The following is a 19,848-nucleotide window of genomic DNA, read 5'->3' on the forward strand; positions in this document are numbered from 1 at the left end:
ATTTCAATGTCATGGAATGTTCCGGCGAAGCGATAATGTTATCAAGAGAGCATCTCAAGTTTAAGAAGAGTGAATTAGGAAGACGAGAAGGTATAATAAGTGAAATTTTGTTATCTAAAGACTTTTAAATGCATATGAAGGCTCGCAACAAACGCTGTATCAGTGTTCTGAAACCGCACTTCAAACTTTATTGTCTTTATGTTGCTTTTCAATATTTTAGCTTCCATCTTGAAGTTATGGCTTATCTGCGGGTGCAGTTTATACAGGAACTTTTACGATGTTAGTCACTAAATTAAAATCTTGTGCGAGATATGCAGGGTTTGAGCTCGATCTGCGAACAACAAATAGCAGGTTCCAAAATTTTTTTTAATGATTCGTACAGGCCAAAGGTGGAACTGAACCGTGATATAACTATCTCTTTGGGAGGGACTTGGCCACCGGAGATATTTGGCCTCACAATCACCATAGTTTGCTATGCCATTTTACATGGGTAGTTATTAACTTACATTGATTGACAGGTCATCAATCAAATGACGTGAAACTCCTGTGTATAACTCACGGAGGACGTATCTACACTCATGTGCAGCCAAAATTGAATTGAATGAATTGATCAGGTTTAAGAGCCCCTTACTTTTACCCTTATTTAGTGTAGTATTTATAGGAATTTATGTAAAAAACGAAGAGGGGTGGTGTAACTCCCCCCAGAAAATTGCAATTGAGAAACCGTTTCGGCTTTTTGAGTTATTGGGTATGCCCTTCAATCAGGCCAAGTTTCACTGAAATCGGTGAGATGGCATGTATCACCTCTGCCTGGTCCTCTGGTGGACATGCTCTTAAGTCCCCCTCGTTTTATCTCTTACTCGATCGCCCTCTTTTTTCGCTCGTCCCCAGCTACCGGGAGCCGGGAACAGCCTAAACGAATTCCAGAGTGACTTCAAGTCATTCACGTATTAAGGTGACTTGATACCCTAAAAAACACCAAAACGTTCGTTTAAACTTGGGAACGAAAAAAAAATTGTATTCGATTGCATTCATTAAGAGAACAATAATTTCGACGGTTTTTATGTTAATTGGTCGCTATGGCAACCAGCCACACCCTTTTGAAGTACGATTTTATAGCATTTCATAGCCCCTCTACAAACAAGGTTTGACTTGCAATAAAACATATTGAGTGAATCTCTGTTTCACCCTAAGCACTAAAACCAAGTTGACAGTAACCTCTTGCAGTGCCTTTCACAGGCTTTATTTTTTACTTATTTTGCACCAAACCTAGTGGAAATATTATCTCGTATTACGGGACTGACGTACAGTTATCAATGAAAGTGATGCAATGAACCAAATAAATTGCAACATTTTCGGTCAAAATGTCACGATTTATTTGGTTCATTGCTTCACTTTCAGGAAACCCTCTTAAATATGTTTCAAAGGATATGTTGCCGAGAATTCAGTCAGTTTAAAATGTAGACATTTAAGAAAAATACACTTAAAGTTTCTTAAAATAAATAAATAAATAAATAAATAAATAAATAAATAAATAAATAAATAAATAAATAAATAAATAAATAAATATACATTTATATAGCGCCATTTTCCACTAATTGTCCATGGCGCTTTACAATACTTTAAAATTAAAATCATAAGTTTAAAATCCTAAATTAAAATCCTAATCCTGGTTGAATTAAACATTTTACAACCCAGTATTGAGGGGAGGGGTTGTTGAGGCTTGCACCTCCTGGGCTTGTGGCGAAGGGGGAAAAGGGCTGTCTCGTGTGAAAGTTACTTCGTTTGTAGGAAATATTCCACTTCGTAGGGACAATTTGATTACAACTGCTAAGCTGTACAGGATTTACCGCTTTTTTAAAGTATCACATATGTATGTTATAATTGACTTTTTCATCAAAATCGTCATACTTTAGGGTATTGAGCCACTTTAAACCAAAGTCAAATTTATGGTCCATTATGTATTGGCCAGTAAGAGTTTATATCCAGTGTGACCGTTGTTAGCTGACAAAAGGTCTTTTTTTTAAGACTTTAAATTATAGAACCAAACAAGTGTTGAGCCGACGTCTGTCATACATATATGTTGTGGCTCAGTTTTATCCTTGGAATAATTGTATGGTAATATGTAATAATGAATATAAAACAAAGGAAAATACCAGATTGTACCAAGGGTAAATATACAAATTGATGTGAAATATGTATTTCAAGGTTTTCGAGGTATACTTTTCGTTATGCGATAGAGACATAACGAAACTTGGAACTGAGTGAGCCCGTTTATTTCATGGGCTTATATAACTTCATAAGGAGTTTTGGATGGGCTTATAAACGGGGGACTTATATCCTAGGGGAGAGGGGGGGGGGCATATGAGCGGAATACAAAAACGTGTTTCAGAACGAGATAAAACGAATTAAAGCTAACATACCATTACATTTATAGCTATCACCTTATTACCGTATTATTACTCTGTTAGCCTATTTTCGATTAACAATTTTGATCTTTGTAAAGAAACGCAAAGGGAACCCACTTATACATTAGATGGGCTTAGGGGCGGACCATTAGAAAAGTGATGGGGGGAGGGTGGGGAAAAAGCAAAAAAAAATTCATGCAAGGGAGGGTGACTGAAAAAAAAAAATCGCGCAAAGGAGAAGTGAAGAAAAAAAAATGCTGCAGAGTGAGTTGCACTCTCGGGCTTACAAATTGTACTCGCCTGAAGGGCACCTAAGCAGCCATTTGATACTGCAGTTTCAATTTCTTTGTCCTGGTGTAATTCCCATTCAGCTGGTGTTCTCTACAATTAGGAAAACGGACATTTTCCCATTTCAAGGCTGATACATTTTGTGCACAGCAACCTAATCATGGACACTGCTAGCCAAACATCCTTGCAGAAAAACCCTTACGGATGGCTTAAGCCATGTGCTATAAATAGCCATCCTGCTTGATTCGTTTGCAATTAAGGAAGCACATACTGTGTTTTAAAAGCCTCGACATATATAATAGGCATAGGCATGTATAAATGAAGATTGTGGACACATGTGCACACCCATGGCGAACCGTAACATTTCCCCTAAGATGGCCGCTAAGATCAACGTTGGACAAACGTCGTAAAAGACAATCATGGAGTACTGATGCGTTTAGTATGGGCTGTTTCAATCTATTTTAGGTTTTTGACGAAGTAAACGACGCGCTGGCATTCAAGTCCAATCGATATATTACATTTATCGGCCGAAAATCGGGGAAAACGCACCAAAAACGCTTCAATTTTGCAAAATTTTCTGGGGGGGGGGGGGGGGGCATACCCACAGACTCCCCTAGTAGAATAGGCCTTTTGGCCCCATATCATGGTTACTGGAAGGTCACTCACAGAATCCTAGCTAAAACCTTGATTCACAGCATGCCAATGAACTTTATTACCAGAGAAAAGAATAAATAAAATGGTTATTTCCCTAGACATCAAACAAAAAATGTAACGCAACCCCATCAGTTGGGCAACAGCCGCTTATGAATGTGTCTGATAGTTGGTTATGTTTCTTCCTGAGTATAATTTCGACATTAAAGCGAAACAACTGTGTGAAAGATAAAAATATATTTGTTTGAAGCCTCTTTCAGGCAATCAGATTGTGGCGAGTGAAGATTAAGATTGCGGCAGTAGAATATCCACCTCCCCACCCCCCCCCCCCACCCCCCCCTCAAAGAAAACAAAAAATTCGTGCAGGAGGACTTGACCCCGAAAAAAAATCCTGCAGAGGCAGTGGACGTGAAAAAAAATTCCTGCAAGCTGAAAAAGTCCCACCCCCCTTAATTTTCTGGTGGTCCGTCCCTTATATCCGGGGGAGGGTTATATCCGAAATAATATCTTTGTTAGGAAATAGAAGGGTTTATATTCGGGGGGGGGGGGGGCTTTAACGTGGGATTTTACGGCATGTAGTCAAGATTGAAAATGCGTCACTATTGATTATATCAAGAAAAATTCCTTAGGGCAAGTAATTTTCTCGCTTCTCTCTTTCCGTTTGTATATTTTTCAGTGCGCGTTAATTATTCAATCCTACTCCCCCCTGTTGACCAGCCTCCTTATTCTCCAAAAATTACGCCTTACAGTGCATTGCGATAGTACGGAGAAATAAGGCAATGATCGTGTCATGCTACTTTGCAGGTTACCATACTGAGAAACATAGAATGTTCTACTAAAGGGATTTATTTTAAAGAGGGAATAAACTACATAATGAATGTTCATAGAACAATGGAAGTTAGGCGGGTGCATAAATAGTTTTCACTATTTTGTTTTTAGTTATGTATTACAATTACACACCTCGAGCAGGCCTACTAAACTCTCATTCAAGGTTTTTTGTTTCTCTTAAGCCTCCTCAGCACCGCCAGTTTTCACCGTTGTTTCTTTTTTTTTGTTTTGTTTTTTCATTAGCAACTGCAACTTCTTGTATGATAACTAAATACGTTGAAATTATACATTACCCTATCGAATGAAGATTTATAACTCGCTTTCAACGTCACATATTTTTGAATTAAAAATGATTGGAATTCAAGGGTGAAGAAAAAAAAATTCACCAATACAATTGTTGCTATTATTATTTTTAATGCACTGCATGGACTTAAAAAAAAAAACACACACACACACACACAGACTGAGAAAGTAATGAGATTAAGAAGAGAAAGTTCAAGGGAAGCTGAAGGTGGAGAGGCGTCTATTGGTAATCGTTCATTCACGACTAACAAACCTAGATGGTTTACAGACAACTTACAAGTAAGAACGTTGGTAATTTTATTATATACCGATAAATCTTCATGTTAATTACTCTTTATTAATTTCTCTCTATTTTCTTTACAGTCCCGCCGTTACACGTTTCTTTAAAAACACATTTACACTATGCACAGCACAACAAGAAATAATATCAATAAAAATCAAACAACTGGCCCGCGCTCCAAGTCCCGCCGTGACAAAAAGAAGTCACGCAACAATTTGCGTGCTAGAGAGACTCACAATAACTCACGCAATCATATCATCTGTGACTCACTCGCTCTCCTGCAAAGTAACGCACAATCCTCCCGTCGACAAACTCACTCTCAACTAAAGGACAGGCCACTACTTAGTGGTAGATCCTTAGCTTCAAAGGCCCAGAGACAAGGAAGTTCAATTAAGAACCTCTTGAAACTAAGCCTACCTAATCAATCCTCAGTTTGCTTCTCGGGTTCCTTGGGCTTCAAGAACCTCGGACGAATTACCACTGGTTCAACTGTAGACAAAAAATAGTTTACATATAAGTTAGTTAAGTTTTCTGTGAAATTGCTACATCAACAACCTGATGTCGGTCAAGATTCTTGATAACATAATATTTCGAATTTACTGGCGTGGATAACAAAATTCTAAAATGTAGAGGTTGTTTACCGTCGAGACTGCGTATACCATCTTCAGCAGCCGCATGCAACGACCAAAATGAGACGATTGGTTTTGGCCTTGCTTTTCATTGGCTGAGAACACATAAGCTGAAATCTGATTGGCTAAATGATAACGAAAACATGATACTTTACATCTCCAAGCAGTGGTTACAAAAGTTAAGCGAGTTTCCGGGAAGGCTGTAGCTGTAAATTGAATGAGAGTTTCAATCTATACTGCCTAAAGTCGTTCGCTTCTCATTGAATAGGGCTGGCCGAAAACTTTTATCCTTTGCTGCGCGCCAAATTTACCGATGGAATTTTCCTCAAGCAGAGGCGGATCCAGGGGAGGGGTTGGGAGGGTGGCAACACCCCCTCTCCCCCTGTGAATAGCAAACTAATAAAATTGTTCTAGACATAGTTCTTTCACTTCCGCCAATTGACTGACTCGGACTGTCAAGTTAGGAAAAGGTAGGGTACATTTCACGACTGCATTTCTGGTTGAGAGGTAAAGTAAACTCCAGATTTTATATCATGCCTTCACAAACGCTTTTCAAGTGTCAGGAATGCCGGAAATGGCGGAACATTTTTCCGGGGAGGGATGACCTCGAAGCCCCCTAGAAGCTCGCGGCTACGTCGCTCGCCATCCACGTCAATGGCGTCAAAAGCTATAACAGTGGTACAACCCCCCTTTCAGAAATTCCTGGATCCGCCCGTGTCAAGTTCTCGCAAGCGAAACAAGTCGAGCTTGCGCTCTTCAATCTTGCGCTCTTCGCATTCAAGTTGTGAGCGTCGCAAACATTTTTCTCTTTCCGAGCTCGGCTTTCGCAGCTCGACTTGAAGGTAAGTCTAACTTCAATCCAGACGCTAAAATGCTCAAGCCCAATGTGAAGGTCCACTCTTACCATCCTTCTCTTTGGTTTCTACTGATGTATTTTCCAACGGATCCAGCGTAGACGTTTGCTCCGAATCTACAACACAAAAGAGCTTAATCGACAGGCAAAAAGGTATGCTTTGATATGCTTGTACATTCGTCAATCTCAAAAAAGTCCGTAAAAGACTAAGACCATTTGAACACTCAGAAGTAGATATCATGACAAACCTGCATCGCTGGCTGAAAGTGGCAAGAAACCTTCATCACTCGTAAAATCCAATTTGGAGAGTTTTGAGCTCTCGTTTTCCTCTTTCGAGGAAGATTTTCGTTTACGTGCTGCAGCAGGTTTTCTTGCTCTGTGCATTAGTTTGCAGTTGGATCCCTTAGAACACTTGCCAGTCGTTGAGAATTCTTCACACTCAAGGATGTGTTTTTTGTTACACTGTCAACCAAAAAAAAACAACAACTATGTTTTACTTGTAAATAATTACACAGTAAACGATACCAAAACGACGGGAAATACACCCATCGACAGATCACTTCAGGGAAAAGCGCTCAATTGTCAAGGCTTGACAACAAACGCACTCCGCCTCAGGGCCAAATTTCTATGCCTACTGGACGTGTATATCCAATGCTGTTGACAGTTTTGTCGCTACCTAAGATTATTTGGCCTTCTCTGGCTACTTTTGACAGCGGAAGCGCAGCATTCAGCAAGATCCCTTGTTATATGGCTAGCTCCGTGAACAGGCAAGATGAACCGCATCCTGCGCTTTGATTGGCTACACGAGTGGGTAAGATGGCACAACCTCGCCAGCTCGGAATTACCCGCCTTGTCTTGCAAGAAAATAGTGTCCTTATTTCGTATAATAAATCCTTTATTGACTGAGCTTGTTCGGTCAAGATGATTTTGGCCTCGTTCTTTTTCTGCGTGTTTCTGGACCTCAACTCCGTCTCGGTCCATAAACACGAGGGAAAAAAAAAAAAGAAAAGAAAAAGGACTTGGCAAATGCCCAGCCATCTTGACCTCTGGCTTGGTCAATAAACCAAATATATAATCCTACCCTTCAATGCCTTTGAAGAAGAGTAAATTTAATCTTTAGCAGAATGCACGCAACCTTTGTATTGCCTGTTTATGACAGCATACATACACATGTATGTATTTCAAGTACTTGATAATCCACTAAGTGCCCGGCCCTTAAGCTTCAGTAATCTTCTCAGAAGCGTTTGTATGAGGTTCTCACGCAATACTCCTCCCCACATGAGAGTAGCATTACATGGCAATACAAATGAGAGCAGCGAACAAGAGAATAATCAACAATGAGAGTAAACACACTTGTTGTCCTCGTGAACAGAACCCTTTGAGAAAATCCTCGCACACTTCCGCCTTCTTGCTAACGTTGACGTGAGAATAAGGACAGTTGTCGTGGGAACATTTACCACGAAGAAAAAACTGACAAACTGGCATCTGAAATGATGAAAAAAGACACTAATGTTACAGAAGGTTAATTTGGGTATTGGATATGAAATCTCAAGCAGCCAAGGAAAGAGAAAAACTCTAATAAAGAGTTTAAAACTCACCTTATCTCGGTCAATCTTATGCGAGAACGGACAAGACCCATCGACGTTTTTACAGCGACCACGCAGAAATCTATTATAAAAAAATACAAGACCTTGTCAAAAATCTGCCCTATTTAAGCTACGTGTTCGTCCAAAACTCACAACTTAATCAAATTCAGTTTTGACGTTACAATAGTGCGATAAATTTAAACGCATACTCACTTGGTACACACCGCAACTTTTGAAGGGTCATGAATGTACGGACAAGTGTCCTGCTTGTTGCATTTTCCTGTAAAAAAAACATAACGAAAGTGTAATACAAGGGGTCACAAAGCAATGTGAAATGCAGTCACGTCTATCTATTTCTACTTACAGACCATTACCAGAGAGAGATAAACTGATCACGTTAGTATAGTTTAAGACGAGTTATACAGACAGATAACTTGACTTCTCCTGATTGAACTCAGGGCGCCCGCGTCAATCTGTTGTTGTTGTTGTTTGAAAACATTACCCCAAAGAAAGAAAATTTGTATCGAGCTCTCACCCATTTTTGAGACCGTCTTTGGAGCAACCCTGAATCCTCCATTCACTAGTCATGACTGCATTTTTTAAGGGTTTAATGCGCGCTCTTATTGGTTGATTTATAGTCACGTGACAACAGCTACATCTAAATGACGCCCCCGCGGGCAACAATTACGCTCTTCCCGGACCGCTCTCCCACTAACCAGAGGTTACTTTAACTTCTTTCTTGCCTTTTTACTTTACACTCAGTGCGCTACAGCTATATAACAAAACACTTTATTACTGGTCCTTTGGAAAACAGTTAGTTTTGTTTTTCCCTCCAATATCGAGATCCTCAGGAAAACAGAACTAATTGTTTCCCTCGGAACCAGATAAAACAGATAAGTCGCGTGATTTAGTGACCCGACCGAAGTCGACTTCTCTTTTTGGCTTTTTGAGTTTATGTTGAATGTCTTTCAGCAGACTCAATAAATTATTGGCCAAGGGAAAATGAGGTCTCGTACAGTGGTTTTCATTACCATATGAGCTTACCAAATCTATTGTAGAACATGCAGTACTGCTGTGAAGCTGGCGTCTTTTTGTACAGTCTGGCATTGTTTATGCTACGCCGCAATACACGGCTGAAATCATCAACGGAAAAAAAAAAACAGGAAACAGTTAGATACACCATTTTACCTTACCCAAATTTGCAACATGCCATGGGCATTTGGCCCGACTTCGTCTCACCAAAATACGAAACCACGGCTCGATCAAATTCGCCTCATATGCTGCCGATTCAACACTAAAAAGGTTCAATTAGGTATACATGTAAATATCAGTCCTTTCAATCTATCGTTGTTTGCAAATGTTAGACTGAAAGACAGCTAGGTTTTTATTAGAGTTCAGTGACTAGAGTGGGAAAATCCTTGATGCGTGGAAGAATTTAAGTATAGCAAGGTCCTTATAGACTGACCAGCAGTGGCAAAGGGATCTTTGAAGTCTGGCTTGACCAACTGTACCCAAAACGTGTTGAATCACATTGTTTCTTAACGGAGTTACGTCACGGTTTGGGCATCTTGAAAAGTTTAGCCTATGTTCGTCGTTTGTAATCCGCGTGAATCTTCTCCATCCTTCACCATCCTTGTTTCTTTATGGTTTATTGATATCTCTTTGGTGTTTTTCTAATTTAGTTAACTACTATTTTTAGGTTTCTTTCAATTCAAAAGTACTTTTGTACGAGGCCAAAACAACTCAAATACCGTGACTGAGCTCCTTTAAAGCCCACTTTATATTTTTCCAAAAAATTTAGCCTCTCTAGTAGAGCTCATTCTCCCTCCCACCAAACGTCTACACACCCTTCCCATCTTCCCTTGCGTCACTCGTCCCGGTAAGGTACACACTAATTAACAATTAGAGGCGAAGCCGAATGAGCTATTGACCCGTGGCCCTTGAGGGCGAAGGGTCTAATTGTTTTAGTATCACCCAACTAGTCGGACAGAAAAGGTAATAATAAAGTTAGCAAATGCAAGTTGAAGAAATATTTATTTGGGAATAAAACGAAAGAAAGCGTCACGCTCGATGGCGCCAATTTCGCTACTCGATGACTATTGCTAATAGTCCCCTAGTAGCGTAGCCAATCAAAATGCAGGATTTGCATTAGTCCACTAGTTGGGTGATACTAATACGCAAGTATCGATTTCATGAACTCGATTCAGGCCTTTTCTACCTTTCATCCAGTAATTAAAATGTTTGATAGAATACCTAGCAAGAATCTTGCTTGGAGTATTGCTGACTTTACTTCTAACCAGCGTAGTTGGAGTACGTAATATGACCATGTGTCCATTACTTGACCGCCTTCTGCTTGGGGGCATTTGACTTGATTTAGAAGAACTTGGTCCATTTGTAGAAACACGTCTGGGAGCTGAAAGGTACATGTAGATATAAGATATCAGTTATTATTACTGACTGAGCCATAGTTGAGATTGGTTCTACACTGTAGTTGACAAGAGCCCGGCAACTTTCCATCATAAAGAAGCTTGCATAACATGTACATGTAAACGTACAAACTGCAGCTGCTCAGAGTCCACTACATGTATCTCCATTCCTACAGTATCTTATGATTAATACTTTTGAAGCCAAGAAAGGTTTTTGAAAGAGTTTACACTTCTACTGATACGAGAAAGAAAGAAATTGCCTGGAAGCAGGGGAATTTTTTCCTGTAAAATACACGTCTGTAAATATGCTCAGTGTATACCTTTACTGATTCTCTGGAGAGTCTTTCCTTTTGAGTCCATAAGAAACTTCTCACCCTGAATGTTAACGGTTTTTGTCAACTTTCCTACGGGAGTAAAGCGCTGTAAATTAATTTGTAGCTTAATTAAGAGGTGATCTTGTTGACAAATGAACACATATTTTGATCACAATTACAGTGCTGAAATAATAAACTGTAGATTTCCATGAAAAGATTCCTCACAAGTACCAAGAAAAAGTACAACTAATCGTAAGCGTAACATTAAGGCTCACTCCAATCGATCACATGTTCAACTAAATTCCAATTCAAGGCTGTGGTCTACAAAAAATTACTAGGAGCCTCAAGGTTCCTAACCATATGCATGATATCCTGGGTGGCCAGCACTTAAGCTTATACGAAAACAGTAAATTTTTTCAGTCGCCCAAAGGCAAAAGTTGACTTTTACCACTTTTTTGACATTGAAACATATAGTAATAAGTTAAAAGAGGCTCACCGATTTTGCTTGTTGACAAACTTTTCATGCCTCTACCACTTTGCCTCTCAGTTGAAGATGTTCTTGCTTTGGTGAGTTTATTGGATGACGTCTTGTATGAAACACCTCCAATAACCACTTCTTTATTTAACTTCTGCAAACAAGCAGCATTAGGAAAAATTAGTATTATGATAAAATTAAAAAAAAAAATGATTTAAACGTTACAGTGCAAGGAAGTTGTTCTAAATAGTTTTTTCTCTCCCCCCCCCCCCCCCCCTCCCTTAATCAACAGATTTTCAGACTAAGATGGAACCATTATGAAACAGGGTGCAAAGAAAACCAATTTTTGAGCTAGCCTTCTGGGCAAGCTGAAACTATGATGTACTAGTCCAAAAGTCATTCTCACCTCCACCCCTCCCACAGTATAGCACAATAATTTCATCTCTTACAGTACATGTGTGATTAGAATTTCTTGTAGATTCACCCCCTCCCACCACACCCACCCACTCAAAAAACGGTTGCCTGTCAGGCAGGTAAAGGCTAAAGCCCACTAGCCCAAATGCCAAATCCACTAGCCCCAGACTATCAGATACAACTTTCTTTGCATGCTGTAAAAGCAATTTATCATACATGTACAGGGTAACTGCATCAACAACAGTTTGTTGAAACAATCATGCACTCAAACCTTTCAAAAGCCAAACATATTTAATTCTCAGTATTGAAATATTCACTGATTATCAACATCATGCTCTCCTTCCCTTTCTTTTATTAAAGACATTTTCTACTATTGTTGTCTAGTCGTTTCAGACGGGGTTTTTAAGCTTTTTTGTGTCCAGTTCTACCCTTTAATATTATAGTTACATGTTTTTGTTTTTTTGTTTCTTTGTTTGTTTGCTTGTTTAGGAGTTCATGTACATGTACTGTAGAAGGGGACAAGAAAGGAGAGAATTTTTCATGTCCCAATGTTTTCCCACTGTTAATATATTGGTCGTAAATCTACATTTACATTTTGGAGGGCAACATCTGACAAACTACCCCTGCTACAAACTAGTCTTTACTTCAGTCGCAGCTTTGTTAATGTGTTTGTTGGTTTGTTTTATTGGTTGCTGTTCTCACACAAGTATCATCTATGCAGATATTTGTTTTTTCATTTTTACATGTACAATGTATGTTTTAACCACAACATAATTTATTTTGCTGCAATATATATATTTTTTATATTTTATATTTTTTCTCTGATGGATTGCTATTTTGTGCTTACAAGCACTTGATTGTTTGCTGCATGTTCTAACACATGTTAACATGTCTATTCTTTTTTTCTTGCAGCATTATTTTTAACTAGTGGCTTTTTAGAACATACATCAATACTAAATGTACATATGCCTCTGTAATGTTTCTTTATGTGCATGTACATGTAGCTACAGAGTGTAGTACAGTAGCATAAACATAATTACTTTGAAGCTTTGTGGAACTACATTGTTAAGACTCTGACTCTGACTTTCTTGATCAGTGGACAGGAGGGGGACAGGAGAATAATACCACACTGATGTTGTGCCAGAATGCCAGAAATGAGCTGGCTACTGGTCACAAATTATATGTACAAAGTGCATACCCTTCTCTACATGACTGTATGTAAAACTGTAAATGTAATCAGGGTCTAGAAGTGTGCAGTGTAATATAATATGACGAGGCATATAGTAATTATATATTTCATTAACAACTACAACTTGATGAAATAGATCCGATTTTCTCATCTTCGTAAATGCGAACATTGACGGCCATGCTAGAAGCTTGTACACTGTTGGAAGGATGAGAGTCAAAGATCCTCTCTTAAATTATACAGTACACCTGAAGGTATGTGTATCAAAAGAGGAAGCATTTTATGTCAGTTACAATGTACATGTACATGTAGCCCAGGCCACTATAGGATTGTGGAAATGAAAATAATGTCAATCAAACCCATTGTTAACTGGCCAGATACATGTAATAAACATTACAAAATATATGCTTTGAAAGAAAATGATCTCAAAATTTACTGCAATATAGAATTAGACCAGTGACTTCACCAGAAGTGAATTAATATACATACATGTAATATACTGTAATATTATCAATATGTGCATAATATGCATTATGTACGTTAAGTTTTTGTATACAGTCATGTAAATGTACATGTTGGCAGAGACAAATATTTATTATAGTCTCTTAAAACAAAAAAGTGCATGACTGTAGGTACTTTGAAAAATTATCAAACCTGAGCTTTAATAGCAGCTTGTTTCCTCTTTGACCTCACAACCCTGTATCTGGAAAAGTCCAGTTAAAAAAGAAGCAAATGTCAGGAAACATAATTGAACACTAAGATGTGTATACAACAATTTGTGCAGCAAACAGGTATATACCCCAAAGCACATGTACTGTTCACATGTATATAATTACCCTCTTAATAGACACGTCTAGTTTCTAACAAAACAAATCCCATTTTACTCCAGAAACATATCCTCTTTTGATATACATGTAAGTAAATGCAAAATTTAATTAGATAATTCTACAGTACCTTGTTACATGTACATATCATAAGAAATTACATGTTTGCTAGACAATCAAAGAAGACAGTTACATTTCAGCTTCACTACGGGACAGACAGAACACAATATGATCCACTACTGTAGGTTTATTTTGCATGTCTTGACCAAGCACCAGAGTACTACAGTGTACAACCTAGTACAGACACTGATATAACCTTTCACATGAAATGTTACAATTTAATTTATAACTCATTATGATAAGATCAAATTCACATTCACAATTTCCACTTGGCTACTAATTACCAAAAGGTAGACCATACACATACCTCTCAATCAATCCTGCAGAGGATCTTCTTGACAAAGCTCTTGATTGACCTTTCCTCCTGTCTAACTTTAACGCACTCTGAGACCTCCACACACTAGAAGTCTGCAAAACAGACCACAGGTGTCTTGTTACAGAATGCAATGAACCTTGATTGAATACAGAGTATGCACAGAACTAGGGTCTGTAGCACATACATGTACTACAGAACTGCACTTCCATTCCCTATCCCCTGAACTTCGCCTTGATGTCAGTCATGATTTCTCTGTTTTTTAGCTAGTTTGGACAACATACATGTATGTACATTGTAGATCAGGGCTTAAAATAGTAAACAAATATAAAATTACAGAACTGGGTGATGCTGATCTGTTTTGCCATACACTTGAGTTGTATCACATTAAAATTAACAGCCAGGGTTTGGTCTTTGGCAGTTCAAAACTACAACTGTCTGGTAAAATTTTTGATCTTTTCTACCATAAGAATAGAAAACTCCAGGGTTATGATTCCTTTGAGTTTCCTTGTAGCTTTTTTATCTTATGGAGTTTTGCTTTTATTTTCACTACTTTATATGTAGATGAATACTAAAGAAATTCTATTAAAACGTGAATTAAAATGAAAAATTAATTAAATTGAAATATGACTGTGAATTCATTTTTTTCAATTTACTTATTTTATTTTCATTTTATTATTGGTTACTATAGTGTTTTTAGGGGTAGTACATGTAAAAATAGGGGGTCCATGGACCTGGTCCATGAAAGGGGGTCCATGGACCCAGTCCATATTTTGATAGACCCGGCCCATGGACCTGGTCCACAGAGGGGATCCCTGGACCAGGGGGCCATGTTTTGTACTCTCCCAACATCACGGGCTCATCAAGGATACTCAGCCGTAAGTACAGGTGTTACAGGTTAAGGCCCTTAATGACAGCCCTGAGTGGTACAGTGGAACCCCACCTTATGGACACTCCATTGATACCTTATTCTGGGCTGAACCAAAGGTGCCCTTACTTTTTTCCTTATTTAAAGAACCTCTAAAACACAGATAACCTGCCTATACACAGCCAGATTTTTGTGGTCCATTGGTGGAATTAACAGGGTTCCACTGTTTTTACTTGACCCTAGCAGGAAGTCTGCAATCCTTTAGAGTGTCTACTGAAGAGTAAAAGTCAATTCAGCTGTGTCAGTTCAGCTATGCCTCATTGACTAATCACTCAAAAAAACTCAGGCTTGTAGCGCAATTGTTACCTATACTGTCATGTCCAATCATGTACATATACAGTACTTCAAATACTTGAGGGGCTTATTCACAACTCAACCTTGGAGGCCTGCATTTATTTACCACTGACATTTGACCAAAAAAATAAATATTATTAAGATATTTTAAGATGATCACTTGTACTTTCTCACAACATTGCATCTCATCATAAAATACTGTACCTGATTTTGGAGTATTTTCTTTTGCGTTGAATGCACTGGTCCTCTGATCAATTTAGTTTTGTTAGCTGTTTTCAGCATTCCTTGTTTCTGACCAGCACTGCCACTTGCAGTATTTTCTTTCCTTAGCACGAACGGATTCAGTTTTCTTTTGATTCCAACTTCAACAGAAGCTACAGAATCTCTAGGTTTGGTCCATTTTAGCTTGGATCTTGAAGGCTTGGATTTCTTGGTACTTTTCTTTTGACCAAGACTGCTGGAAGCAGTTGGCTTTGGTTTTGACCACTTAAAAGATCCTGGAACATTTGATGGAACTTTGTGGTGAACATTTGATGAACTTGGTAACTGCACTGTACTTGGAAAGTTTGATTTCTTAGCGTAAAGTTCTGAATCTGAGAGGCTCTTACTATTCGCAGAAGACAAAACTGTGCTGACACTTGGCTTTGACCACTTCAGTGCTGATTTCTGAGCAACAGCTGATTTGGGAATAGATACATAAAATGTTTCCTTTTTATTCAAAACATAAGGATTCTTTGCTGTGACTTGATGGCTTGGCTGTGAAGATGAAGAGTGATGAGAAATTAAAGATTTCTGCAGCAATCCTGTCTGCGGAGGTGATGATGCTGTACTTGATGATATTGTTGGTGTTGATGTCGATAACTTTGAATAATTTTGTCGTGTAATAGCTTTGTTGTTAGCAAATGATTTTGTGCCTTTAGCACATGTAGTCCAAGACGACCCAGACAATCCAGAAATGCCAGGAACATTCAACCCAGTCACTGTGGTGTTTGAACCTGGAATCGAGAAACACAGCCAGTAAATTTGCAGACTTCTGAACGACTAGAAAAGGATGCTTTTATTTCTTTTATTTCCTGTTTGAATATCAAGCTAAACATTAACATCAATGCAAGAGGTAAGTAAACCTTGTTGTTATATTGCTGGAGATAAGTTGAATCTAATGCGTGCTCTCACTGGCTGATTTATGGTCACATGACAAAAAAACACTGATCCCTTGGCCAACAGTTTTGTTTACCCACAAATCTTGATGTTTTCCTTGACTTCGTCTTGGGAAACATTGAGATTCAAAGGAAAACTGAACTGTTTCTGCCGGGAACAGCAATTAAGTGTATATTAGTGTATATTATACCACTCATTACAAAACCCCAAAAACCCAACAAAAAAGTTGGAAAGTACATGTATTTCTTAACAAAATGCATGTCACCAACCTCTGGGGGTTAAAGATAATTAAGGTATTTTTTGAAGAAGTCTTAAATAAACTTTGTGGGCTGAGATGAGCACATTACAACTTTAAAACCTTATACATGTACATACATACATGTACCTTACAGTGGACAGCAATTAATGCCATAAGCAACAAGTGTGCATTGCACAGCAACAGGAAAATACACAGGCAGCCCAAGCTCACGATGCGAGGAGTTATTATTATTTTTTTTAATCTTTATGCGAATGTTCAGCGCGTGGTAATAGTAGATGTCGGTGGTGAATATGTCACGTTTCATGCACTGAACATTTGCATAAAACTTAAACAAAAGAAATAAATAATAACTCCTCGCGTCCTGAGCTTGGGCCACCTGTGGAAAATATTACTTGTAAGTGCATTATCTGTCGCTACTACTAAAAACGATGGATTTACAGTTTAGTTCTGCCAAAGATAGATACTGCACAGTTCTCTCAATTTAAAGCAGTACATAGTGTATATTGTAGGTGTGAGAATTACATTGTGTAGTTACTGTTATGTTCTGATGAAGTACCTCTTATACAATCCTGGAACTCATACCTGAACTGACACTGGTCATCTTCCTTCGATCCAGACTATATGAATGGTTGTGGGGAGGGCCTGTTGCTGGTCGCTTCTTTTCTTCACCTGGCTGTTTAGGTTTTTGCCAAGAAAATGAGCTTTTACTCTTATTTGATATGTTATTATTAATTGAAGAAACATGGCTTACATGTGATGTTGTCTGTTTATGGGATTTGATGAGATCTACATTGTATAGAAGCAAAACAGAAAGTAAGTATGACTGTACAAAGATAATACCTTTGTAATACAGTTTGGATTTTGCGAGCACTCTGACTGATTGGTAAGAAAGCTATGTTTTGAACATGGAAAGCACTGGAAATAAACAATGTAAAAGTTGTCATCAGATGTTGTCCCACCAAATTTTTAAAATTATCCAACTATCTTTGCATTATGATAAGACATCATAACCGAACACCAATTTTAAGACCTTGTTTGCTAATTTCAAATATGTTAAGAATCACAAATCATATCGATCTGTGGTTTATTTTCCTTAATTACATGTAACTTCTCCAGACTTGAATAAAATGAGAAAAAAAAGCCAAGATCCTTTGCCAAGTGCATGAAGTTTGCACTACATGTCTATGTACTAGCAAACTTCCTGTGCAGTCGTTTACTTTTGTGCGATGACTGATTCCAGCTACAACTTTCATTTTCTAAATTTCCTGTCAAAGTACTTTGAATTCTTGAATACAAATTATCAAGCTTAAGCTTATGGCCTTTACCCTTCCTTTCTTTAAACTTTAACAGCATTAATAAAGTCTTTGCTGCTTTGCTCTGCAGACTCTGTGTGTGGAGCTGAACCTATGCTTTCACTCTTTCAGTCACTGTGACCGGTTTACCACCTCAACGCTTAGAATAAGCAACTTGATCACAAAAAAACGATGAATTTTCCTCTCTTGACAAATGCTTTTTTAATGGGTTTACTGGGACAATAAACCCACACGGGATGTTGGGAGCTTTTTTTTTTTCATGTGGATTTATTGTACCAGTAAACCCATGAAAAGAGCAGCCTATTACTCAAACACCAAAGTTGGCTACTATGGACATTGGCAAGCAAAAAATAAACTTTGAAATTTGAAATGAATACCCCAAGAGTGTACTACATGTGTAACTTCTATATAAGAGGAAGACGTTTGTGTACAAGAGAAACATTTGTAGGCAAACAATACAGAAACTCTAGGTGCATGTAGCTTGTGCTTCAATTCGTGATAACTATAAGCATTTCATACCAACACGTCTGTCTGAAAGTATACAAAATGTATGTAACCAGTGGGTTCATCTAAGTTGTATGTACGTGTATGTAATATATCTCTTCCCTGGTTAGTTTTTCGTATATTTTTTCAGTCCTCATAGTGCACCAAAACCACGGAATATAAACTTTGTATTTTCAAGTCTTGGAAAAGTTACCGACACAGTTCATAATTATAAACCGTTCCCTTCCCCTCAACATGAGTCGATCGAAGATCAAGGAGAACATTGTCTTTCGATCTGTATTTAAAAATATTTTACCAGCCAAATTTCACTTTGAAGCTTTCGGATGAATATATGCGCTCGGAGATAATTTATATCCCTTTGAAAGTAATTTTCAAGCTTTACCCTCTGTCGTTTACAAGTCAAAACAGCACAATCGACTGAGCACGAAAAACTAAAATGCTTTTAGCTGTATATGTTTTACGAAATACAAAATGGAGTGCAAGGTTTACATGTTTTCAGTGAAATGAACTTCATTTAACCGTATTACTAATACCAAATACTAAAGAGATAACAAATAGTTCGATAAAATAGCACAAACGTAACTAGAATTGTAAAGCAACGAAAACTTACCCGTCAGGAACGCTATTTTTGCTTTCAGCTTGGACGAGTCGTCCGCCATGATGTTTGTGCCACAGAAGAACTGCTGACGTCCTGACGTCCTGACGTCATAAACGCTTGTAAAATTACAGGAATACCACTTTCTCAAACTGCACAGCCTACCAGAGAAACTGCAGCATGTCAGAATATAGAATATCGGTATGGTTTTTTTCTTTTCTTTTTTTTTTTTTTTTTCGAAGAATGTGAGTATTTTTTACTAAAGATTTTGAACCCAGAGACCCACACCTTCGTTGATTTGCTTTGGCAGATGGCACTTTTCAAAGGAAATTGGCTCCCGGTTTTCGTAAATGGTAAATTCACTTTCTTTCAGTTTGTGTGTGAAAAGATGTGTTCAGTCCCAAACCTTCTTTAAGACGTTTTGACATGGTTGTATTGTTAACTAAGAGGAAATGGACTCAAATTGAGTCATTTACATCTTTACCAGCGGAGATATTACCCAAAACAAGAGCTTCAGGAGTTTGTAACGGCGCACCATTCGTCCAACTTTGCACGTTGAATGACACATTTAAATCAGGTCAATTAGGATTTGGCCTGTAATTCCTGATTCAGTAATTGGTTTTAAAGCTTTTATTTCAGAAATGTAGAAAAGAACAATGTATATACATGTAAATATTAACTTAATTTATGACACCTCACTCTTTTGATCATGAGTTATTTATTTTTAAACTTCTAGTTCTGTATTTACTGTTTTAGAAGTATACCATGGCCAATTAGAGATTGCCGATAATGAATCTGCATCCCGTCCGATGCTAGAAAAAAATGCGTCAGGTCTCCCAAATATTTATAGAATAAAATAAATTGAATTGAAGTCCGTCCCAAACTGTATTAAAATATAA

The 19,848-nt window shown here is 38.0% G+C and overlaps 1 protein-coding gene across 3 annotated transcripts; it reads right to left on the reverse strand.

Moving 5' to 3' along the window:
- Positions 1-4,751: 4,751 nt before the first annotated feature.
- LOC110039926 (uncharacterized) lies at positions 4,752-19,061 on the reverse strand. 3 transcript variants are annotated; one of them, XM_020745101.2, is made up of 16 exons: positions 18,965-19,060; positions 17,289-17,323; positions 17,120-17,210; positions 15,325-16,115; positions 13,893-13,993; positions 13,296-13,344; positions 11,063-11,195; positions 10,573-10,656; positions 10,080-10,239; positions 8,871-8,959; positions 8,040-8,106; positions 7,839-7,908; positions 7,594-7,725; positions 6,489-6,702; positions 6,292-6,357; positions 4,752-5,247 (listed from the first exon to the last, which is right to left on the reverse strand). In XM_020745101.2, exons 1-16 carry the CDS (start codon positions 19,011-19,013, stop codon positions 5,180-5,182), a joined length of 2,199 nt encoding a protein of 732 aa, XP_020600760.2. In that variant the 5' UTR covers positions 19,014-19,060; the 3' UTR covers positions 4,752-5,179. The 3 variants fall into 3 exon arrangements, with proteins under 3 accessions (XP_020600760.2, XP_020600759.2, XP_089153842.1); XM_020745100.2 differs by having other exon boundaries at positions 17,120-17,323; positions 18,965-19,061; XM_089297716.1 differs by lacking the exon at positions 10,573-10,656 and having other exon boundaries at positions 17,120-17,323; positions 18,965-19,061.
- Between the last annotated feature and the right edge of the window lie 787 nt (positions 19,062-19,848).

This window comes from Orbicella faveolata, unplaced genomic scaffold (genome assembly GCF_042242905.1).
Source record: "Orbicella faveolata isolate gen_17 unplaced genomic scaffold, um_ofav_v1 contig_3, whole genome shotgun sequence".
Taxonomy (NCBI): Eukaryota; Metazoa; Cnidaria; class Anthozoa; order Scleractinia; family Merulinidae; genus Orbicella; species Orbicella faveolata.

Coding starts and splice junctions, on each gene's coding strand:
- LOC110039926 (XM_020745100.2), bottom strand. CDS start 19,013: ATGGCGGACGACTCGTCCAAGCTGAAAGCAAAAATAGCGTTCCTGACG. Junction 8,960..10,079: donor CCAAGCAAGATTCTTGCTAG/GTATTCTATCAA, acceptor TGATGATTTCAG/CCGTGTATTGCGGCGTAGCA. Junction 6,703..7,593: donor TCTGTTCACGAGGACAACAA/GTGTGTTTACTC, acceptor TTTGGTTGACAG/TGTAACAAAAAACACATCCT.